Here is a 23,966-nt window from a genome sequence, read left to right on the forward strand (position 1 = left end):
ATTGTCCTTTGGGCAGGCCTTATTGAGACTGGTGAAGTCTATGCACATTCGCCATTTCCCGCTTTTTTTCTGCACCATTACAACATTGGAGAGCCACGTGGGGTAAGCCACTGGCTCGATGAATTTAGCCTCCAGGAGGCGGTGCACCTCCGCCTTGGCGGCCTCTGTCTTTTCGTCTGACATTTTGCGAAGCCTCTGCTTTTTGGGTCGCACCGAAGGGTCAATTCCCAAGCTGTGCTCGATTATGGATCGGCTGACTCCGACCAGATCGAGGGCGGACCAGGCGAAGACATCTTTGTTCTTGGCCAGGCAGCAGAGAAGTCTCTCTTCTTCAAGTGAGGTGAGGTCTTCGCTGATAGTGACTGTCTGCTTGGGCGTGGCCTGATCGAGGGGGACAGTCTTGGTCCCGTCCTGGCTCTGCAACTGTGCCTTGTCGTGCTGCTTATCGGTTGGGCTGGCGGGCGCGGGGACCTCGCGCTGGGTCGTGAGACAGTGTACGTTCCTCTGGCCAGGCACGAAGTCCCGCTCTATGTTGCGCGCCGTCTGCTGGTTGCCGTAGATTGTAATGGCGCCTAGCGGACCTGGTATCTTCATATATAGGTACAACCCGTGGATGGCAGCTTCGAACTTATTGATGGAGCCCCGGCCCATGATGGCGTTGTATGGATATACCATGTCGACAATGTCGAAGGTTACTTGCTCACTTCGGGCATTGGGTGCTACACCGAAGGAGAGGGGCAACTCTATCTTGCCAACTGGAAAGGTGCCCTTGCCGCCGAAACCATACAAGGGGTTGTCCGAAGGCTTCAGCAAGCTGTGGCTTATACCCATGCGGTCGAAGGCATGGAGGAAGATGATGTCCGCCTGACTGCCGTTGTCGACTAGGACTTTGTGTAAGTCCCAGCCTGCCACGCTGCAATTGATGACCATAGCGTCGATGTGGGGGGCGCTGCGTAGGTCGACGTCTCGTGCGTCGAAGGTTAGCGGTATGTGGGACCACTTCGTCTGCACGACTGGGCCAGTGACGGCGACGTGGTTGATGCTGCGGTAGTGGTCCCGCTTCTGCCGCTTGGTGTCGAAGTCGGTGCTGGAGCCCCCTGTTATCATGTGAATGACCCCGCGATATGGTTGATCGGCGAAGTCTTCCTGCTTTGGGGCATGGGGGATGTTTTGATGTTGCTGGTGTGGCGGTGGGGGTGGAGGAGGTACGATTTGTACTTCCTGATGGTGTTGGTAAGCGTGGTGCGGTGGATGCGGAGCGGGAGCGTGGATGTATGGTGGAGGGGGTGGTTGGTAATTATGCGCGACAATTCTAGGATTGTCGGCTGGCTGCGCCCGCGCCATTCTGTCTCTGGTGGCCTTCGTTTTGGGGCAGTCTTTGGTTTGGTGGGCGCAGTCTTCGCCGTGGAAAAGGCAGTAGAACCGGCGCGGCGGCTGCGCGCGCCCTCGGCCCCTGCCGCGAGTTCCGTTTCCGCGGCCCTGGGGGGATATTCCTGGCGACGAGGGGGGTCAGCAGCAGGCTGCTGGTTGGCGATGTTGTGCACTTGCTGTTGACTGCGGCCATCTCGACCGGAGTCTGGTTGCGGAGTCCTCGTCCACGTGCGGCTAGGCTGCGGGGCATCTTTGGGTTTCCGCTGCGACTCAATCTTGCGCTGGTGGAGCTCTTCGGATTTGGCATATTTTTCAAAGAGCCGATATAGCTCCTGGAGGTTTTTGGGTGGATCTCTGATACAATGACTGTAGAGGACGCCGGCACGAAGGCCACTGATGGCGTAGTGGATAGCGATCTGATCATCGACGGAGGGCAGCTGTGACTTGAGTGTTAGGAATTTGCGGTAATATTCCCGCAGAGTCTCCTTTTCCAGCTGCTTGCAAAGCGAGAGCTCGGCCAGGGCGTCGGTGTCTGGGCGGTACCCTTAGAAGTTGAGCAGGAACTTGTCTCTGAGACTTCTCCATGAATCAATGGACAGCGGAGGCAATCTGGTGAACCAGGTGAGTGCTGGGCCCTCTAGGGCGATGATGAAAGACTTCGCCATTGTGGCGTCGTCCCCTCCGGCGGATGCAACGGCGACTTGATAACTCATTATGTACTGCGCCGGATCGGTGTTGCCGTTGTACTTGGGATATGCCCCTGCTCGGAAGTTAGCTGGCCAAGGCGTCACTTGGAGGTGTGGCGCCAGGGGTCTTCGCTCGTCGAGGTAGTTGACCCCTTGGAATGGCGCGCCGTGCTGGAAGGCGTGGTCATGCTGGGGGAAACGCGGGTTCTCCGGCTGCGCCCGGTGTTGCAGGGGTGGGTCATGCTGCAGGCCGAGGTGGTCTTCGCGCGTGTCTTCCGGTTGTGCGCGCTGATGGAGCGGTGGCCCTTGCTGTAGACCGAGGTGGCCTTCGCGCTGCATCAGCGCGATCTCGCGCTCGAGGTCTTGGGCCTTCTGCTCCTCGTCGCGTATCATTTGCCGCACCTTGGCTAGTGCGGACACACGCTGGCGCTTGGCTTCGAGTATCTCTTTCTGCCTCTGGAGATTGCGGTTCTTGAGGCGCAGGGCGCGCAGCTGTAACTGCTCTTCTGTTGAGACGCCGAGGACCTCACCGTCCTCGGTGAGATCCGCGCCCTCCAGTGGGGCGAAGCCTGGGGGCGGCTGCGATTGTCCTTCGGGCCCGCAGGTGCGGAAGGTGTCGTCTTCGCGGGTGCGGGGAATGTTGTCTTCAGTGGGCTCTTGGTGGGTGGATTGGGTGAGGACGAGGGCCTTGCCCTTTCTCGCGGCCAGCAGTGCTGCCTTCGCAGCCTCGTCAGCCTTCGGGTTAGCTCTCTTGGGTGCCATCGCGGGTGGTCTTGTCGTAGCACGAACGGTGGGCGCCAAATGTTGGAACTTGCTCTCGGTAGCAAGGAGGCCAACAAGGATGAACGGTGGTGACAACAGGGATACGTGCTCGGGGGCAAATAGCTCTGTTCATGTCTAGCCTCTCACGGGCACTGTGCGGGGGTATTTATAGGTATCTGAGTGCCCAGCGCCTTGTGTTAAGGACGCATGTGCCCTCGGACACCTGGTTTATCCCCAGAATATTCCCATAAAGCAGGGTTACAAGCTGTACTTACAAGAATGCCTTTACAAACTAGGCCCGTAACACAAAGGCGGTCACGCGGGGCCCGTTACAATGGGCCAGATCACACGTGGGCCTCAGAGCAGGACGAGGCCGTGCTGCGGGGAGACGTCACCGCAGGCCTTCGTCTGGTGCTGAATGAAGCGAAGGGTGTCCCTGCCCGTTTTGTCTTCGTCAAACCAGCGACTGCAGCGAGAGGCGACGAGCGAAGGGTGGCGTCTCTGCCTTCGCCCAAACACTCGACAAAGTTCTTGCTCCGGTTCTGTGAGCAGGCGCACAAAGACCCTGCATCCAAGAAGAAGTCGGCGACATGTTGGGAGAAATTTGATCCTATGTTTGTCAGTTTGTGAGTGGAAGTATCCAATTATTTTTGTTTGTTTGATTGAATGAGCTGGTTTCTATTTTGTAAAGTGATTATATGAATTTTCAGTTTTGTGTTTGTTTTGATATGGAGTTGGCTCACGAGCTAATCGAGCTAGCTCGAGCTGCTAAACGAGTCAAGCGGAGCAGCTTCTTTAGCTCGTTTTGTTAACGAGTCGAGTTGAGCTGGCTCATTATCATAACGAGCTAAAACGAGTCGAGTCGAGTCGAGCCAGCTCGATATCCAGCCCTAGTTCGGTGTGATGTCCAGACTGTCCGGTGTAAAAGCCTGCAGCGCCATCGGTCACCTGCGGTGTCAGATCCAACGGCTAGGCGCACCGGACAGGGGCACCAGACTGTCCGGTGTGCCGCAGAGAGCAGCATCTTTTCTCCAATGGCTAGAATTGTGTTGGAGCCTATGAATACTCCCAACCGACCATTTCAAGGTGTGGGAGCCTAAGCAACATACAAAGGCATAATATAGGCATTCCCAAGAGCTCATACACAAAGTGCTTAATAGAATCACTCGGTGATTAGCGTAGGTGCTTTGTGAAGTGCTTAGGTTAGTTAGACCGCTTTAGCGCTTGATCTAGGTGAATCCTAATTAGCTGAGTGAGTTTAGAAAAACCACACAACCCTCGGCTCTTGCGCGAGCCGTTGTAATTGTACCGAGTGAGGCGAGAGTCTTGCGAGACAGTGACAACCGCATTTGTGTCACGGCCGCCACCGTGCACCGGAGAGAGCGAGGCCCGTGACTTTTTGGTCGGAAGCTCAACAGTGGAGACAACGGGGAGCCGGAAGCGGAGCCGGAAGCGGAGCACCACTTGCGCGCGGAAAAGGCACATGGCTCTCTACGGAGTTACTCGACCGTGGTGCTTGACCCTCGCGTGGGCTACCCTTTGCGTAGGCGGATGAACCCTGATCCCTTATTTTTTTTGACCCCTAGACTCTTTCTTGACTCTAATTCACCGGATAAGTGAACTAGGGACCCTTATGTTGTCTTCGATGCCATTGATATAAAACTTAGAGCATCTCATCTTAAGTCCCTAATTTGCCAATTTGATGCTACCTTGATGATGGCAGGAGTCCTAAAACCTAATATGAGGGTTAAGGGGAATGATCTCTTACATACCTTCTTGTTCGAGGGGGTGGCATCATTGGTCATCGCGGTGGTGTCCATCACTGGTGCACCATGTCCCTTTGATCCTTCTCCAGTGTTGTCCCGACCATGTGTAGTTGACGAAAGAGGGGGCTCCTTAGTGTCTGGCCTCGTGGGTGGCCGAGCTTTGTGGACGTCATTGGTGGCAGCTCTTCCGGTCGCTGGGAACACTAGGTAGATTAGGACCTCTGAGTAAATGTGGCGGTTAGGATTTGTCGGTGTTACAACGTGTTGGTTTCCGTGCCTTAGCTTCCCTTTTATATTGTGTTCCTGTAACTGGAGGTCGCAATCCATGGAAACAACTCACCCTCGATCAATGTACAATTGAGTTGGATAAACTCCGACACAGTCATCTTGACCGAGCCATAGAACAACCCTAACAAAGATGACCTTATGTACTAAACCAAACACAACCTATACACATAGGTGTTAGGCCATCACCACATAAAAAAATCACACAAAGAAGGATGTGACAGTGACTAAACTTTAGTTTTATGGAACCAAACACTCCTACATAGTAGGAGTAGAAAACCACACAAAAATAGTGGAGTTTGGCCCATAAACCCTCCGCTACAACAAAACGAGTTTCGATTATCTATTATCATCATCGTTATATAATCAACCAGTCTAAATTTTACAAAAACAACTCAACCAAATCACTCCCACACTCATAACCTCTATTAAATCTACAAAATAAATTACACCCAGACGTAACACATCATTAAAACTAATGATTTAAACAATTGAATAACTCCATCCCTACTCAAATTTAATGGATAATATTATTTGAATCATCTCTTATCTCTCCCTCACCAGTGACCCGCCACTCTCTACTTCTCATTCATGCCGTCGCTACCGTTGCCCTCTTTTCACTTCTTTCTTTATTATGATCATAACATTAACATAAACTATATACTATAAAAAACAGAAAACAAAGGCTATATACTGTAAAAAAACAGAAAACAAAGGCTGGGACAGATACGGAGATGGCCATGTGGCAGCAAAGCCATCTCCGGGCTCCGGCTATGGTGACTCCGTCCACATACCCAGCCTCCTTGGCTGCTCTTTAAACGCGCACCCCGCTCCCCACGACGCCCGCAGGCCACCGCTTCATCCCTCCCACGCCGCGCCCTCGTGCGTCCAGCGTCCTCGCTTCTTTCCACCGAACTACCAGCCCCCACCCCCCTCCCCTGTCAAACTAGCGAAGTCGCACGCTCGGCTCGACGGCTCGAGTAAATAATACTTCGTAAAAAATAAACTACTAAAACGCGCACAAAAACCATTCCGAGAGGAGAACTAAAAAAATATAAAAAATCCCCAAAGCTACCTTTCCTCCTGCTCTCCCTCCCACGCCTCTTCTCCTCGCCGCCGCCGCCGCCGCCACCGCTGAGAGAACTAGGACTACGGGCGGGCGAAGCACACTGGCTTCCTGCGGACCCGCCGCCGCTCCACGGGCACAGGCGTTAGCCGTCGCGCGGTTGCCCTGTCAGCCCTGATCGGTGCTGGGCGGGGGTCCGCGGCGGGCTGGTCGACGGGCGGTGGCGGGCGATGGCGCCGGCGAAGAGGAAGCGCGCAGCAGCTGCCGCCGCGGCCGCGGCCGCGGCCAAGTGGAAGGTGGGCGACCTCGTGCTCGCCAAGATGAAGGGCTTCCCGGCCTGGCCGGCTATGGTGAGTGCGTCGTCTCGGCAGCTCCTTCTGCTCTGTTCGCTGATCTGTGGCCTGGGCAGCCTGGGTTCCGAGGATTCTTGGTCTGGGCGGGGGTTTCTCGCTTAGGGTTTGGCGGCGGCCGTGGAAGCCGGTGTCTGGGGCCTGCCCAGCGGTCGGTTTGGTGAAATCTTAGGTTTTTCACATGTTCTTCTACCTCGATTTGGCCATTTTAGCTATGAATCTGCGCCAGTTTTGTCCTCCTGATGCTGCATATAGCAGGAACGTTGTGCGAGTAGGGATTCGGCTATCACACGCTTAAAAAAGATAGTATCTTTAGTAAAAGAAATCCCTTTCCATTGCTTTCTGCTGAGCTTTAGGGAGTAGGGGCTTACTTGGCCTAGCTTGTTTCATTTCTTGGTGATTTGTTTGTTTAGATGTTGGGTTCTTGTAGAGATCCGGTGCTACTTCTGATTTATGGCATGGGGGCTGGGTAGGATTTGGGTGATTACTGATTAGGGGCCATCTTCCTTGTGTTTGGATGTGCAGTAAGATTTCACCCAATTTGACCTATGGATTTCATAGCTTAGTAGTGGTTATGGATATGGACATTGTTTTAAGGATCTGGCTCTTTGTGACAAGTACAAATGCCAGGATATCTGATGTTTCCTAGCTTCCACAAGGCGGTACTTTGTCTTCTCATTTTTATCACTTCTAAAGTAGCATAAGATTTGTTGTTTTTTGTTTATGGTGTTCATATTATGCGGAATATTATGATAATTGTCTGCAACTAAGTGCCTGTTAAATGTTCTCTAATGTTTTGTTTTATATTCGGTTCAGGGGCTAAATAAGCTAAATGTTGTCCTCGTTTTGTATCGGTATACACCACAAGTATTAGTGGCTTCATGTAGATTCTTCAAAGTTTATAGAGCTCTTCTGACTTTGCATATGCCTGTTTGGTGATACAAAAGATCTAATTTTATTTTCTAGTCGTCCATATATGCCTTTTTGGTGAAACAAAATATCTAGTTTAATTTTCTAGTCCTCCATATAGGTTCTAGTTTTTGCTGGGGTTCCTTTTCTTTATAATTTTCTCCTCCACTTTAAAACACTTCTCATTATCATCACATTTGTTAAACCACTTTGTAAATATTCTTGATCCTTCTAATCGCAGCACCCTGATTGAAATCTTGGACATATAATTGTTGATTTATTCCAGTAAGTTTTCTGTTTGGTTGCTGGGATGGAATGTTTTGGACTTTTGGTAATGTGCTATTTCTGTATTCTGTTCAATTGCATGAAAATAAATATGTTAAATATATTTCACTGGGCAGACTAGTTTTTGAAGTTGATTTGAACAAAACATATGGCTAGTAATTTGTTTTTTTACTTGCTTGGTACTAAAAGGCTTAGTTGTTGTAAACTGACACTACTTGCCACACAGGTCAAAATATTGCACATAAGGGATTGTAAAGGACTACAAAAGCTTGTACTGCATGTATTGTTCTTTACTATGCTTGTAGAGTAAGCTAAATGTAGGACCCATAATGCTGTGACTTAAGTGTGTGGGTTTGGTTAGAGATGTTTGGGCAGAGATGTTGGAAGGCCTGAACTTGAGAGCACATTGGTAGTTCTCAGTCTTACGTATGTGATATTTTTGGGCCATTGCCAACTTGGCATTGATTCTACAGTAATGTCAGGGGATGTATTTAAGCCAGTGTTTGCTGAAATGACCAGTATTTAGGATGGAACCAAATGCACCATCTTCTGTGCTGTGCTGTGCTGTGATGCCAAATGCAGCCATGATTCCTTACCTGAACAAATAGAATGGGCTCAAGAAGCTTGGTTGCAACAACACTACTTGTTATATGTCAGCTTTGCCATTCTTATGTTGAGAAGCACACTGGGTGACTTTGGACAAAGAACACTTACAAATATACTGTTCATTATTGATATGGCAGTTTGCTTAGATTAAGTGATGGTATTCGTTGCAATAGTTTGTTATTATTTTGTTTGCATTCAGCCCCCTAACTATTAGCTAAAATGCTTAAGTGCTTCCAGTCAAAACTCATGTTACAATGACATCCTTGCAAAATTTTTCTCATCCTGTATTCACTGAAAAGGCATACTGTTAGCTTTCTGTCTGCTCTGTAGCTGTTGTAGACACTTTCTTAAGGGTGATTATGGTTCCCAGTATATTCATTTTCCTTTGGCGCTTTATTTTTAAGTTCAACAGGTATACTTGCTCTTGTCATGGATATAAGCCTATTTGGACATCGACATGTTCTCCAATATGACATTTATTCGAAGATTTATATACCATGAATACTTTTTCATAAGTAACGTTGTAATGCCAAATCCATGTTGTCACTCTATAAAACTATAGAAAAAAAACTTGACGTGTGGGAGGTAAGACAACCCTAGGCATTGTGTTAAGAAGAAGACCTTCTAACCTTCTCACATAGGTCGAGAAACCCCTGCCCCATCCATACACAACGATACCGTAGCTCATGTGAGAACGACCGCAAGTCAGCGACCAAGGCCATGCCTTAGACTTGTGCTTTGTTGTGGGACAAACAAGTGGATATTTTAACCGCACCCTAGAGTTTGCTCCCACGACGAACTCAAGACCTGAGGAGTGCTACTCAGACCACCTAATCAACTCAGCTAGAGACCCTTTTGCTAAAACTATAGATATTGATGGTCGTCAAGCATCGGGAGTCCTATACGACAAGAGAGTGCTACAGAAGTCGAAAGGCAAGTTCTACAGGGCAGTGATTAGGCCTGTTATGTTATATGGACTGAGTGTTGGCCTACTAAGAGACGACATATCCAACAACTAAGTGTCGCAGAGATGCGTATGTTGCGTTGGATATGTGGGCACACAAGATTGGACCGTTTAAGAAACGATGGCATACACAATCGGCTAGGAGTAGCACCAATTGAAGAAAAGCTTATTCAACACCGGTTGAAATGGTTTGGGGGCATGTCCACCGGAGACCCCCAGAGGCACCGGTGCATATAGGGCATCATAAGACGGGACAATAATGTGAAGAGAGGTAGAGGTCGACCAAACTTGACATGAGAGGAGGCAATCAAAAGGGACTTGAAGGAATGGAATATCCCAATGGAGTTGTGTTTGGATAGAAGTGCTTGAAAAGAAGCTATCCACGTGCCCGAACTGTGATTAGGCCTTTTTCCTTTTAGTGCTCTCAAAAGCTTTTCCCTCCCCTTTCTCTTGTAAGTAGAGGGACTCTAACTCTCATCATAGGATGACACTATGAGTTGAGGCAATTTTCTGTTTATTTCTTCAAACACTACACAATGTCATGCCCTTAGAGGGGCTGGGGACACATATTTATAGCCCTAGGGGCTGCACTACCACACCTTCTCACACACACTACACAACAGGATTGTCCTCTAGATGCTAAAGAGACTACAGAGGACAGTCAAAAGCGACTGTTGTCCTCTAGATGCTAAAGCGACTACAGAGGACAGTCAAAAAGCGACTGTTGTCCTCTAGATGCTAAAAAGACTACAGAGGACAGTCAAGCTGTCCTCTAGATGCTAAAGGACTACAGAGGACAGTCAAAAGCAGGCTGTCCTCTAGATGCTCAAGACTCAAGACTTATTCCATCATCTCTCTCGTTCCCCTTTTGGTGACATCTTGTTGGGTTTCAACTCTAGCCTACTCCAACTTGCTTGGGACTAAAAGGCTATGTTGATGTTGTTGATGATGATGATGAGACGAACTCAAGACCTGAGGATTGCTACTCAGAGCACCTAATCAACTCAGCTAGAGACCCTTTTGCTAAATGCCTAAAACTATAGATATTGATGGTCAATGTTAAAAGAAGTCTTATGAGTTAGGAGAAGCCTAAATCTGTACTTTTTTGTGAAAGGAGATGATTTATGAAATGCCACAAGATCATTCTTGCTATTTCCCCGTACTTTAGATCTGGGCTACCCTACTACCCTAGTAGGAACTTAGTATTCAACTATTCATGTGAGCGTATGCTTGTATGAAATTTTATTTTATGCTTTCAGAAGTTAATATTTTTCATGAGGTAATATGGAGAAATTCATTTTGTGAATATTCATGCTTTTGCAGATTAGTGAACCAGAGCAGTGGAAGATGCCTTCTACTAAAAAGAAACCGCTGGTTTATTTCTATGGTACTAAACAGATGTAAGTGCTATTTTTCGGTTTATTTTTCTTCTGTATGTTCTTAACATCATTTTTTAGAAACATGTGAGTGTTGTTACTTTTGATTAGCTTATAATAGCGACTATTGGTAGTTCCTTCTCGAAAAGTAACCATGTTTTAGAAGTTAGAACTATCTTCTCCTAATAGGGATCCTGCACCAAACCATGGGACCTGATAGGGCCATGTACCCCGTTAGCTCCCTAACTGTTGGATACAGCAAAAATGCGATATGGACCGTTAGATCGGGGCTGTTGAGGATCTCTTATCTGATAATTCGAGAACCCGAACACTTGTGAATGGTCGTGAAACCACTAGGCCCGGGCCTGTTCTCTCTGCCTCGGGCTGCATTGCTGCCTGACATAAACTCGGCGGTGGCTGCTGAGCCTCGTTCTTTCTCGAAGGCCTATCAGCCTCACCCACCTCGCTCGCAAGTTGCAAACATACCGCTGCCACACCCCTCCCTTTCGCGCCATGATCCGCCTAAATCGTTGTGAACTCGCTCGGATTGGTGGGACGATCGGCGAGGCCATGCGGGGGTTGCCAATCGTTCGAGGGCGGTGAGGCACGTGTTTCGAGTACGGGTGAGCATGGTCGCCAGGGACCATGTTGTGCTGCTCATGGCGCTGTTAAGCATGCTTGAACTAGATGCACCACCTGCTAGCTTCTTCCCTTCGTACGTCTTGCCGCTTGCACCTCCCTTCGCCACGGCCCTCATCCTAGCCTGACACCTTCGACCTTTCCACTGTGATGCAAGGTGGGGGCCATCCCTGAGCCACGAGCAGCAGACACACGCATGGAAGGAGTTAACGGCAGGCCCGTAGGACGCACACACGGCCTGACCGCCGCCACACCCACTGTGTCTCCCTCCTCGACGTTTTTCAGGGATCCCTCAGCGCCACGATGCAGATTTGGATGGGGCTGACATGCAGATTTGGTCCAACAGCGAGTAGATCCGTCCGTGCTATTTGGTGCTTGACAAGGAACACATTTTTGCTCGCTTCAAAAAATAGGAACAAATTTTTGCAGCTGAACTCCATGATCTTTCCGTCCTTCAGTAGTCACTCAAAGATTTGCTTCCTTGTATTGTTTAATTTTTTTTTCAATCGGATGTCCTGTTCTTGCACTTGCAATTTTGCTATCTTCGCAGTTCACCCTGGTGAGACAAACTTTGAAAGTCCAGTTGTCTGCAATGAGTAAACAATTTCTAGTAGTTCACATGATCTGTATGTGCAAGTGCAACTAGTATATTTTCAGGTTTAAAACAGCTGGTGTCACGGTGTTAGTACAGTTCATGAACTCAATGTTTGGTTCTGCCAAGCTTTGTCACCTCTTTATGTCAACAACATTAGAGATCTCCAAAAACAGTATTTTAGCAGATATCTCTATTGAACAGACATTCAGCACAACAATTTGTTTCCACCTTAGAGAATCACAATGCTTGAGCACTTAATTGTTGGCTTCATGTTTTCTTTGCAGAGCCTAGCATAGGCTCTACATATACAATTGGACTTTTTTCCAGTAGGTTTTACAGCAAGCTTATTAATGGAATCAGAGATTTTAAATGACAACATTCCAAAACAAAGGAAGCATATTCAGGCCAAAAACATCAGTACCAGTCAGCACATTTGCTTTTCCTATATTAATTATAATTGTACTATTGCTATTTATTCCCTACAAAAGCTTCTGGCAGGGAATGATCCGTGATCTGTTGGTTTTATTCTGATCTGTTAACACATTATGGTTAGATAATAACATTGAGATATTTGTTCAAAACTGGCTTGCCGGGCTTTGTTTTCTAGTTTCAAGTTTTCAACCTGTAAGTTATTTGTGACTCTTAGTTCTTTCTATTGCAGTGCTTTCTGCAATTATGCTGATCTCGAGGCATTCACCGAAGAGAAAAAAAGATCCCTACTTGCTAAAAGACATGGTAAAGGGGCTGATTTCCTGAGAGCAGTTGATGAGATAATTGAAGTTTATGATTCTCTAAAGGATATAGGTAGCAACAAGGTTGACTTGCCTGCCGAAGAAGTAAAGCCAGGTGTAGAAAAGTTTGCTGAAAATAATAGCCGCATGGATACTGAAGATCTGGTCAGTAGCTCCTATATGCACAATGATAGAAAGATAGAAGATCATTATGTCACTACCAGGAGTCATGACATGGTCAATTCTGACAGGCCTTCAGTTGACGAGCGATGTGTTGTAAATTCTGCTCCTGATGAGCCTATTGAAAATGTATCCATCCTTGATGAAATGAGGGATATTTCTTTGCGTACTAATTCATTTTCAAATAAGCAAAGGGATGCACAGCCACAAAATTGCTACACACGTACTAGGGTTCCATCTCTGCGGAAGTCAAGAAGTTCATTAAGTCTGGAATCAAGAAAGGCTCAAGGTTCTGGTAATTTTTTTGATCATACCAATTTGGCTTCTATTAATTTGGTTCCTGGTGAACATAAGGAACCTTCTCATCATAGGCATGAAGATGACAAAGCTAACTCAAGTTCTGTTTCTACATCAGATAATGTCTGGTTGCATTCTGGTGAAGGCACTTCCAACCAACCTGTAACTTTGGGGGCTAGTAACGGCAACAGAATGTTGAATACTCCTGCTGAAGTGGATAGTACTAGTAACCGTGAAGCATCTGAAAATGGAACTACAGAGACAGAACTGAAATCAAATGGCACATCAGATCTTCCCATGAACACAGCAGTAAATTTCAAGAGAAAAAGAAAATCAGATAGAAAACCTGGACCTCATTATAGAGATTGTACAACACCAAATAAAGATGACCAATTATGTGCTGAGTACAGTGAAATCCTTCCAGATTCTCCGAATTCAAAGAATGAAGTAAGCAAGTCAGATGGAGATGAGCACTTGCCATTGGTCAAAAGGGCAAGGGTCCGAATGGGAAGGTCTCAGTTGGAGGATTCACCAGTTGATGAAATTGATGTTTCTAATAAGAAGCCAGAGCTTGCAACAGCCTTGGACCAATGTGATAGGAATGGTAAACCTGCAAGTCCCGCCAATGATTACTCAGCTGATCAGGTGTCTGCAGTCGTAAGTTCTGCTCCTAATCTGTCCTGCAAATTGGACACAACTATCTTGTCAAAGGAAGGTCATCTTCCTTGGAAGAATAAAGAATACCATCCAAAAATTTTAGCATTAGATGTGGAAGCTGCTTTGCCTCCTTCAAAACGCCTGCATCGCGCCTTAGAAGCGATGTCTGCTAATGTTGCTGAGAATACCAAGAATATACCTGAAGTGACAGGACCAAATGAAATGACTCTAAATGGCTCTTTGTTGACAGCAAGCAGCCTTTCTAATAAATCTGCAGATGCAGTGGTCACAGTATCTAATAGACCTGTAATAGTTCAAAGCCCTGAACCTTCTTTAGACACACAGTTTGTGCATAACCCATCAGGCAAATGTACCTCAGAATCAATTCTACAAAATAACAGCATTCCTGATTCTGCTTCAGTTCCTTCAAAAGAAAATGATCATATCGTGTTAAAAGGTGATATTTGTGAAGAAACCCTCATGGATACTAAAACTGCTAATGGTTCTTGGGATTGTAGTGAACTAAATAATGATTCCTGTGGGAAAACTTCAGCCCTTTGCATGAAATTGAATCGGCCTGCACTTAATGTTACACAAGCCACATCTGTACCTGACCGATTATCTTCGTCTTTGGAGAAAGCCAGTGAAAATGTGGCCGCAAGTGGTGTCAAAGAGACAAAAACATTTGGCTCAGCTGTTTGTGATGTTGACAGAAGTGCAGAACCAATTGACCGTTCAAACAACAATGTGACGAGCAACACAATGCGACATAGTGAGACTATTGTAGCGGATTCAGTGAACAATGTGGGGGATACAGCAAGCAACTCTTCACTGGCTACTAAATCATCCAGTATACAATCTGATGCAGACACCCGGACGTCTGAATTGTAAGATCGAAGATCTTATTTTTATGCTGATGTTACCATTAAATTTTTTGTTTAACATGAATGCATGATGTATTTTGTACCTACATATCTATGTCTGCTATTCTGTGATTTTAGTACATGTGCCATTTCTATTTTTGACATGCATCTTTTCCCAAGTCGTGTTATGATGGGACTTCTCATTTTTCTGGATGACCTGAGATGATTATTTTTGTCAAAGATGTCTGCTTTTGAAATCGCATATGCAAAACTGGGTCTATGTGATGACTTAAGACCTAGAAGAATACATGCAACATCTTTCTGCTGGCATGTGAGTAGGGCATTGACTCTAAAAACTAGAATTTAATTCTCCATGTTTTCTACAAATTATAGGCAAAGTGCTTGGGTTATGATAATTTTGGTGATGTATATGTGGACTATTCACTTATGCTGCACAATTCTCTCTTAAAAATATGAAATAGCTGGGCGCTGTTTTCAACTTCTGTGTGCACGTGATGCTCTATCTGGACACTGTTAATTGATTGGTTTTTTGAGCTGGTCGAGATTAATTCTGCAGAACATAAATTTGTTGTTATTATTGGGACATGCTTGAACCATGATAATATCCATTGTTTAGGGCTTTAGGCTCCCTTTGGAACAAAGGTTTTACAAAACACAGGAATATCCGAGTATGAAAAAGGTACGACTGAAATGCCTTAACACTTCAAATCCTACAAGATTTCAGAAAAAAGGAAAGTTTAGCCAGATGCCTTTGGAATAGACCTGTTCAAACATCGGGTTGGGTCGGGTTCGGGTCGGGTCGTGGGTCATTTAGCACGGCCCGTACCTGACCTGTGCCTAGTGTCGGGTTGGGTCGGGTTGGCCCGTGCGTGTTAGGTTGGGTTTTTTTTCGGGTTGGGTCGGGTTTTTTCGGGTTGGATCGGGTTTTGGGTCAAAATCATGATCTGTACCCGACCCATGAATTATTGCAGATTAAAAATTACAGCCCATATTTGCCCGTTGCATTGGTCGGGTCGGGTTGGGTTTTTTTTCGGGCGGGTCGGATCGGGTTGGTGGGGTCGTGTGGCTCATGATCAGGTCTACTTGGGAAGCATTATAGGAAAAAATAGGAAACAAAACAATTAGGTTGGGCCCTTGGAGCTCATGTTTTTTTTTTCTCGAACACGTAGGAGAGCTGCACATCTTTATATTAAGAAGAAGATAAAGAGGTCCAAAATAGACCGGTACAAAAATCCCTATGGCTTAACCCATAGGAATTTAAAAGGAATTGTTGGGAAGCATTCCTTTCTTCCAAAGGCCTTCATTGGAATTTTTCTATAGGAACTGATTCCTTCAAAACTCCAATGTTTTTGGAGCTCTTGTGGGTGCTGCTATTAAGCATGATGCTTATTCTGCGTGAGTGGAAAGTACAGTATTAACGTTTATATTCACTTATGGTTTCCTAAGATCGTGATTCTTCTGTCCTACATATTAGATTGCCATCCACTTACTAAAATCTAAATTTTATTATCCTAAAGGTGTACTTCCATATTTTTTATCTGAACCCAACATGTGCACAAAGAAAACACTAAATCTAAGGGGAAAATAATAGAAAATGACTACACATTATCCTATTTGATATGTTTTTTCTTAAAGGGAAAATACCAACCTGAATACTTTTTTTACAGGGATGTGGAGTGGAGTTATTGCAGTCATTGCACTTCATTTTTTTCTTTAAAAATATACAAACATTTTTGTGATGGACAAACATTTTGAGACACTGCTTCCTGAAGATTTGAGTTTTGACAAAATTGTAAAACGCATGGAGGGTACAGAGTAGATTTTGTAGTTCATTTCAATCAAACTGTGAACTTGTGAAGCATAAGCTAAAGTTATTTTTCTAAGTAAATCTGAATGAAATATCACAGTTCTATGAAGTACTTATTGCTTCACTTTGTTTTGCTATTTTTGCACATGGCTTCAGGTGAAATAATGTTTGTCTTTGAAGGATATGACTTATGGGAGTTTAGTTATTGCAATACTTCCACTCCCTTCCCCTAACTAAATGATTTAATAGAAGAGAAATGATTGTATCATAACATTTACTATGGGCACAGATAGTCGTTTCACATTTTTTTCTTGGATCTGTTACTTATTTAGTGCATCTGGTCTGCTGTGGATAAATATAGTGAAACAGAGGTCATATTGTAGATTAGGTTCCTGAACATGCTGCTGTCTTGGTGTTGTGATCTTCTGTTGCACCTTCCAACTTGGCGCTTAAATTTACAAAGCAGCCTTCTGAGACGGCGTGACTGTACTTATTTGTCTTGCAGGCATACATTCTCATCTTTGGCATTGAAAGAACTGAACCATAGAAAAATTAAAGACAGGAGCACTTCTCCAGATTCAATGCCAATGAAAGAACTTATAGCTGTTGCACAAGCTAGAAGGTTTTCTCGATCAACTTCCTTTCCAGATAACTTCCTAAATGCCAAGTATATTCCTGAAACATCAATAAATATACCTTCTAAGGAAGGCCCACACAGGCAGTTGTCACCCTCAAATCGGATAATCAGGTCTACTTCTGGAAATGATAATGTTAATTCTAGGAGTCCGTTTGATAATATTCAGCAGAAGAAATTAGCAGCACATGGAGCCAATGCAGCGCGAAGGTCTTTCAAAGATTTCCTCAGTACATTGACAAGAACCAAAGAAAGTATATCGCGCGCGACACGTCTTGCTATGGAATGTGCTAAATTTGGCATTGCTGGTGAGGTTAGACACTCTGCATGTCCCTCCTTTTGTTTTATGTGTTCACTTAAAAACTGTTTTCCTATGACTCGTATTTATTTATTCATGCTATGTGACTAGGTGTTTCTTTTGGTATTGTCTTGATTTGTTTGCTTCTGGATTTTTTTATGTAGCTGGTTTGTTTGATATACTGGATTGTTGGTGGATTGATTAGTGTAGATTTTGTTTCCTGTTGTTCTTTGGCTATGACGTGTTTTATATACCTTACGCTACTTGAGGAGCAAGCATTTCATTTTTTATGTATGTAGCTTGTTACCTAAGAGAGCCACCTCTGGTATTTTTCTACTTGCTTAGACATAGTATGAGCAACCATATCATACATAAACTCCAGGGTATAAAATGAGTATTGGGTATTGGGTAGATGATATTCAGGGTGAAATGTCCTTTGGAGCTTTATGGGAATATCTTGAGTTGTGGGATACTGGGATACCCTTTCTACGTGAATCTCCAGCAGGGCATCCAAGAACCAAGATAGGCATATCTGGAGACTATCTTCATCAGGACAGTACACAGATAATTCTGCCTATGATGCTCAGTTTCAGGGCGCCATCTTGTTTGAACCTTGTGAACGGATTTGGAAATCTAGGGCCCCTCCCAAATGTAATTTTTTCATGTGGTTGGTGGCGCACAATCGCTGTTGGACAGCAGATCGGCTGGAAAAACGTGGCCTCCCACACCCAGCTCGATGCCCACTCTGTGATCAGGTGGATGAGAATCTCCAACACCTACTCATCAAGTGTGTCTTTGCTAGGCAGCTCTGGTTCTCCATTCTGCAACACACAAGGGGTGTTTGTTTTGGCTTATTTCCAGCTTCTGTCCGCCAGAAGCTGCTGCAGACTGCCAAACACCCAGCTTTTCAGCTCGCTTTTGTGAGAATCGTTTTGGTAAAAACGCCCAAAATCAACGTGAACATAGAATCGATTGAGTCATCACAAAAGTAGGAATCCGTCACTTTCTAGATCTTAAACCCTATTGACCCCTTTATCTTTCTCTGCACGTAATCCTCACGATACTCAGATTCTCCCCACAACCAGATTCTCATAAAAGCTCGTCCGAAAAACCCTAAACAAACAGGTGGGATTGGTGGGCGAGAGTATAAAATGTTGTAGCTGGTGTTGTGCGAAAAGCCTTGAAAACTCTTGTCATACTTGGCATTGTAATGATTGTGTGTTTAATGGGGCTTCCCCCACGGTTGCTACAGCTCTGACACTTGCCAAATATGACACCCAACTATGGAGCATGTCAGGTGCCAGGGCCTCCCCCTACGTCCTGTCCCAGGGGGCTGTTTTAGCGCAATGTGCTAGTGGTCTTTTGTTCTAGCGTGTGTGCATGCGTGTTTGTGCCCGTGTGTTTGGGTCTCTTGGCCCTTTCTTCTACTATTGATACAATGATACACAGCTCTCCCGCGCATTCGAGAAAAAAAGAACTTGAGGACTTGGAAATAGCAAATGATAATTCTGTCAGACATGCCACTTACAAATTCTAGTTTACTTTGTGGAATTTACATGAACGTGAATGCTGCCTGCATCCAGCTTATGAAGATGATCATATAGCCCTTATTTCTTCAACCAAAGTGCTATTGGTCAAAATTTTCTGATGCCTTTTTTTGTTTGATTGATTAGGCAATTGACATTATCGTTGAACATCTGGAAAAGGAATCAAATTTGTATAAGAGGGTGGATCTCTTCTTTCTTGTAGATTCAATAACACAATGCTCCCGCAATCAGAAAGGTTTGTGTATAGCCTTCCCATTTTTGGTTCATTATTTTTGTACGATGGTAGAAGGGTAGGCCCGGTGCAGTGGTGAGAAGCTGTCTCACTGAGTCATTAGGTTACGGTTTCGAAGCAGCCTCTTCTGCATTTGCATGCTTGCCTCAGTTTATCCCTTCCCTAGACCCCACTCATGTGGGAGCCTCCGGCACCGGGTCTACCTTTTTTTTTGTATGGGCGGGCCTGGTGCAGCGGTAGAGCCTACCGTCTGTAACCGGAAGGTTCCGGGTTCGAGCCCCAACCTCTGCATATTATGCGGGTAAGGCTTGGCGCTTAAAGATACCCTTCCCCAGACCCCGCACAGTGCGGGAAGCCTACGACACTGGGTTCATCATAGTATTTATGATTACGTTATAAACTATGCAGGCGGAGCTGGAGATGTATATCCCTCTCTCATTCAGGCAGTTCTACCTCGAATACTCTATGCTGCTGCACCTCCTGGAAACTCAGCTTGGGAGAATCGAAAGCAATGTCTCAAGGTAAGCACATTTGATGGTCTTGATGGAGTAGACATCACATGCTGCGGACTTTTGTTTTGCTTACAAGTTTGCCAATTGATCATTAGGTTTTGAAACTTTGGCTTGAAAGGAAAACACTTTCAGAATATATCATCCGTCACCATATTAGAGAAATTGAGACTATCAACGAGGCATCATTTGGAAGTTCTCGCCGTCCTTCAAGAACAGAGAGAGCTCTAAATGACCCTTTGCGTGACAATGAAGGAATGCTTGTTGATGAGTATGGGAGGTATGGTGCTATCCCTTTATTACGTTCCTGTAGTGAAAATGGTTAAAGCTATATGAGTGAGCGTTACATGTTTGTGTCATTTGCATGTTATCATGCAATAAGCACTAGTTTTCTATTTGTTGCTTACAATACATAAGAGAACTGGAGGTTTGGTACATATTTTGGAATTGAAAACTGGTTTTATGCTATATGCTATAGTGTCTTATGTTTGCAACCTCTATTATTTTCTCTATATGTAATAATCTTTTATTTGTTGTATCCTAATGCACAATCAGGACAAGAACTATATGATTCACTGCCCATAAAATGAAAACATGCGCTATAGCCCTAGGTAGGTTTGATGAGGGTATCTTTGTCTACATTCTCATGTCCATGTTTTTGCTCATACAAACCTGTTAGGTCATTCTTTTGTAATTTTGTAAGGCCCCGTTTGGTTTTATGGACTAAAAATTAGTCCCTCCATTTGTCCCTAAATTGCCAAACGGTGAGACTAAAACAGGATTAAACTGTGTTAGTCTCTAGTCCCTCAAGGTGTGACTAAAAGAGACTAAACCATATTAATTCCACCTTTTGCCCCTCCTTTATTTCAGTTGCACTAATGGCGGGAGAATACTAAGGGGTATTTTGGTCCTCTTATGATTCATTTAATTGTTTTTGAATACTTTTAGTCCCTAGAACCAAACAGAGTAGGGACTAAACTTTAGTCTTCTAACTAAACTTTAGTCCTTGGACTAAAGAAACCAAACGGACCCTAAGCTGTTTTGTTATAAGCTATGTGCTATTTTGGCTTGTTGGTAACTGGTACTAGTACCGACAAAGATTTATTAAATATTTGGGCAAAAATCTCCAGTTAAATTGTTTTTTGCTATACTATTGAACTTATAGATTAGATAAAAAACGTGACAGAACTATCACTGAAAATACAAGGGAACGATTAGAAAAGTTGCTTAAGAGTTCAGACTGAACAATACCCATAAAACAACCTTTCTATAATAGATATAGAACACATATGGCAGAAAAAAAGTGATGATGTGTTTAGGATAATGCATGATACATGCAGTGCTGCATGTGTGGCATCCTGGGTCCTAGCGGGCCTTTCAATTTGACCTATTTTAACAAATCAGTCGTGCACATAGGACATGTAACATCATCTTTTGTTGAGTGTATCTCCTGCTTTCGTCTATTTGCCTGATGGTTGTGTGTTTCACTGTTGTCAACAGTAATGCTGGTTTTCAGCTACCCAACTTAATTTGCACAAAAGTACTTGAAGAAGAGGAAGAAAACTCTTCTGAAGGCAGGAGCTTGAGCTTTGAAGCTGTTACACCTGAACAGGATGCCCCATATAATGATGACAATGAAGAATCTCAAATGCCTGTTGAGAAGCATCACCATATTCTGGAAGAGGTTGATGGTGAGCTTGAGATGGAGGATGTAGCTCCACCATCTGATATTGGGGCAACCACCAAGTGCCAACCAGAGCAAAGTGACACCAATCGTGCACCATCTGACCAACGCCCTTCAGATGCTGGCCCTCCACTTCCTGTGGACCGGCCTCCATCTCCTCCGCCATTGCCATCATCTCCTCCACCTGTCCCCGTTCCTCAGAGTGCACAGATGCAGCCTAAATTACAAATGGCATCTGATCCCATGGCGCCACATCCTCAAAGAGCTACATATGTATGTGTATTTTATTCCTGTGCAAGAGATTATGCGACCATAATGTCGTGTACTTAATGCGTACTTCTTTTTTACAGAGTGTTCAAAGTCAACAACAGCATTCTATTGCAGAGCACCCAGGTAACATGAATTCTTCTGTTGCACCATTGCCACCCCCACCGTTTAACAGTTCAGGATATGGAGGGCAACAAAATCAGATACCACCTCCCCCACCAATGGCACCACTCAATCCTCCTGGTCCCCATGGCAGTTTCCCTGCTCCCCCAGCACCTTACCATGGGAACAACTATCATCGGCCTCCAACCACATCCATGCCTAACGAGGGATATCATCAGCAACCACCACCCCCTCCACCGCCTCCAAATCAATTCCCTTCTGTGCCACCAGAACACCAACATAGGCCACATCACTGGGGTAATAACTGTCCACCGTATCCCGAGAGATATCGGTACAATGGACATGATCGAGGTAATCACAGACATGATAGAAGGCATCATGGACATGACAGACAACACCATTATGATGATAGAGGATACCACTACGATGATAGAGGATATCACTATGATGATAGAGGCCATTACTTTGATGATAGAAGACATCATTTTGACGATAGAGGACATCACTTTGATGAGAGAGCTATTAGGGGGCCAATGCACAATGATGCCGCTGACCAGGGAAGATATTCTTTTCCTCCAGGTACATTTCTTGCCATGGTCATGAACCTTTTCTTACTTACCATGGTTATCATGCTGTAAGATACCTTAACAACAATAGGATATGCTAGTGCCTGAGCTATTGCTTGTTATATAATCATCAACATCCAGCACTGAGTTTCTTTGTTTTTGTTGTTGAGCCATGTGCAGGTCCTCCTCGGATTCCTGACCATTTTGAAGCTCCACCAGCCCCAATGCACTATGGGCGACCATCAGATCCTCCGCCAAGGCCTTGTGCAGGCTGGTCTAGGCCGCCTAGGATATCTGATAACTATTCTCCCTCGAGACATTCTGTGGAGCCTCCAGTTTCACATACAGCTGGAGGTATGTAACATGTTATGTCGATATATATGCTTTTTAATGGAAGTTGCTTTCATTTTTTTGAGGACTTGTTAGTTTTTGGGAAGGTCTTGTAAGGAATTGCTATTTTCCAAAATATTGAGGACTTTTGGTTTGTCCCAAGTCAAACTATACAAGTCTATAAAAAAACAGTAATATTTATGATATCAATTCAGCATTACTAGATCCATTAACCATTATGTTATATATTTCACAGCTTACTTTGATCTTGTAGATGTTAATACTCTTCTCTATAAGCTCGGTCGAACTTAAGATAGTTTGATTGATTACAAATAAAAAAAATCCTTATGTTTTGGGATGAAGTATAGTTTTGTTACAAATCTAGAGGATTCTGAGGCTTAATTCATGAGCTTCAGCTTATAGTCAGGCGGGAACGACGTGGAAAAAGAGTGCCGTAGTTTTGTTGACTAGGATTGGAATCCTGTTCTCCATTTTATGTTTACTTTGGAAAAGTAGCCTTTTGTCAGCAGTCCATTCACTGTAATCCCTGTTACTACTTGTTAATTACAAAGATGTATTTATTCCATTTGCTTGGCGTTAGATGTTAATATAACGGCCACTGGGTATTTTATGAAAGGAAGTTTCTCAGACTCTCTTGCTTGGCGAGTAAAAATTGTGGATACTCAAATCTACCTTTCACACTGCAGGTCATGGTGGATGGAGACCTAGATAACCTTTTTCGGTATCGAAGCGGTAGGCCGTTTGTTACATTGGCAGTGTTTTTTTTGTTGAGGTTTATTACAAAGGTGTTGTCTTTTTCTGTTTCATCTGACCACCCCGTTTGTTTCAGGTGCTCTGATGCTTTCCTTGGTCTGTGGGGGCTTAACCTGTGGGAGAGTCTGTCTGGTGTCTCTGCTTCAGGTTGAAGGCACCCACGGAGGTGGAGCACTCCAGGAAAGTGGGAGCTGGTACCTGCCTCCTTGTACAGATGTATCTCATGGATTCTACGGCGGTCGGGCTGCCTGAACTGCTGTTTGTACCCTAGTAGGGGTTTAGACTGCGCGACCACACGCAGAGCTGAGTTGTAGGGGTGTAGGGTGTCTTCTATCAACCGATCGTAGTCTTACATTGTACTGTTTGTTAGTGCAACAGTCCTCGATTCCATTGCTGAATTCCTCCTGGCCTCATCAGACGACAGCCAGCTGCTCTGATGTCTTGCCGAAACTGTTTGAGCACAGCGTACATATATGCCTAAAAAAGAGAAATATAAATCATTTTGCCCGTTGCACCTGCTTATATATAAGAGCATGGTCGAACTAAGGGGTGTTTGGTTTCTAGGTTCGCTCAATTTTATTTTATTTAATATGGAAATTTTAGTTAACCTAGAAATTAGTCTCTAGAAACTAAACATCTTCTAATGATGACTTGTGGTTGATCATTTCTGTTTCTCTAGAATAAAAAAATACAAATCTTATCTGATAATGTATCTGCAATCACAAGTATAGTTCCATTTAGTTTATGACTTGTGTTGGTCGAACAGCACTAAGAAAAAAAAACAAG

General features: G+C 44.7%; 1 protein-coding gene across 6 annotated transcripts; it reads left to right on the forward strand.

The window, feature by feature from the left end:
• Positions 1–5,653: 5,653 nt before the first annotated feature.
• Positions 5,654–23,726, forward strand: LOC103639119 (protein HUA2-LIKE 2). Of its 6 annotated transcripts, none has more exons than XM_035962674.1 (14): positions 5,654–6,286; positions 10,374–10,450; positions 12,322–12,556; positions 12,643–12,866; positions 12,987–14,412; positions 16,722–17,163; positions 18,822–18,930; positions 19,336–19,448; positions 19,535–19,716; positions 20,937–21,393; positions 21,471–22,089; positions 22,257–22,430; positions 23,114–23,159; positions 23,257–23,726. In XM_035962674.1, exons 4-13 carry the CDS (start codon positions 12,719–12,721, stop codon positions 23,137–23,139), a joined length of 3,696 nt encoding a protein of 1,231 aa, XP_035818567.1. In that variant the 5' UTR covers positions 5,654–6,286; positions 10,374–10,450; positions 12,322–12,556; positions 12,643–12,718; the 3' UTR covers positions 23,140–23,159; positions 23,257–23,726. The 6 variants fall into 6 exon arrangements, with proteins under 6 accessions (XP_035818567.1, XP_035818568.1, XP_008660137.1 ...); XM_035962675.1 differs by having other exon boundaries at positions 12,643–12,860; XM_008661915.4 differs by having other exon boundaries at positions 12,322–12,860.
• Positions 23,727–23,966: the final 240 nt, after the last annotated feature.

Source organism: Zea mays, chromosome 9 (assembly GCF_902167145.1).
Source record: "Zea mays cultivar B73 chromosome 9, Zm-B73-REFERENCE-NAM-5.0, whole genome shotgun sequence".
In the NCBI taxonomy this organism is placed as follows: Eukaryota; Viridiplantae; Streptophyta; class Magnoliopsida; order Poales; family Poaceae; genus Zea; species Zea mays.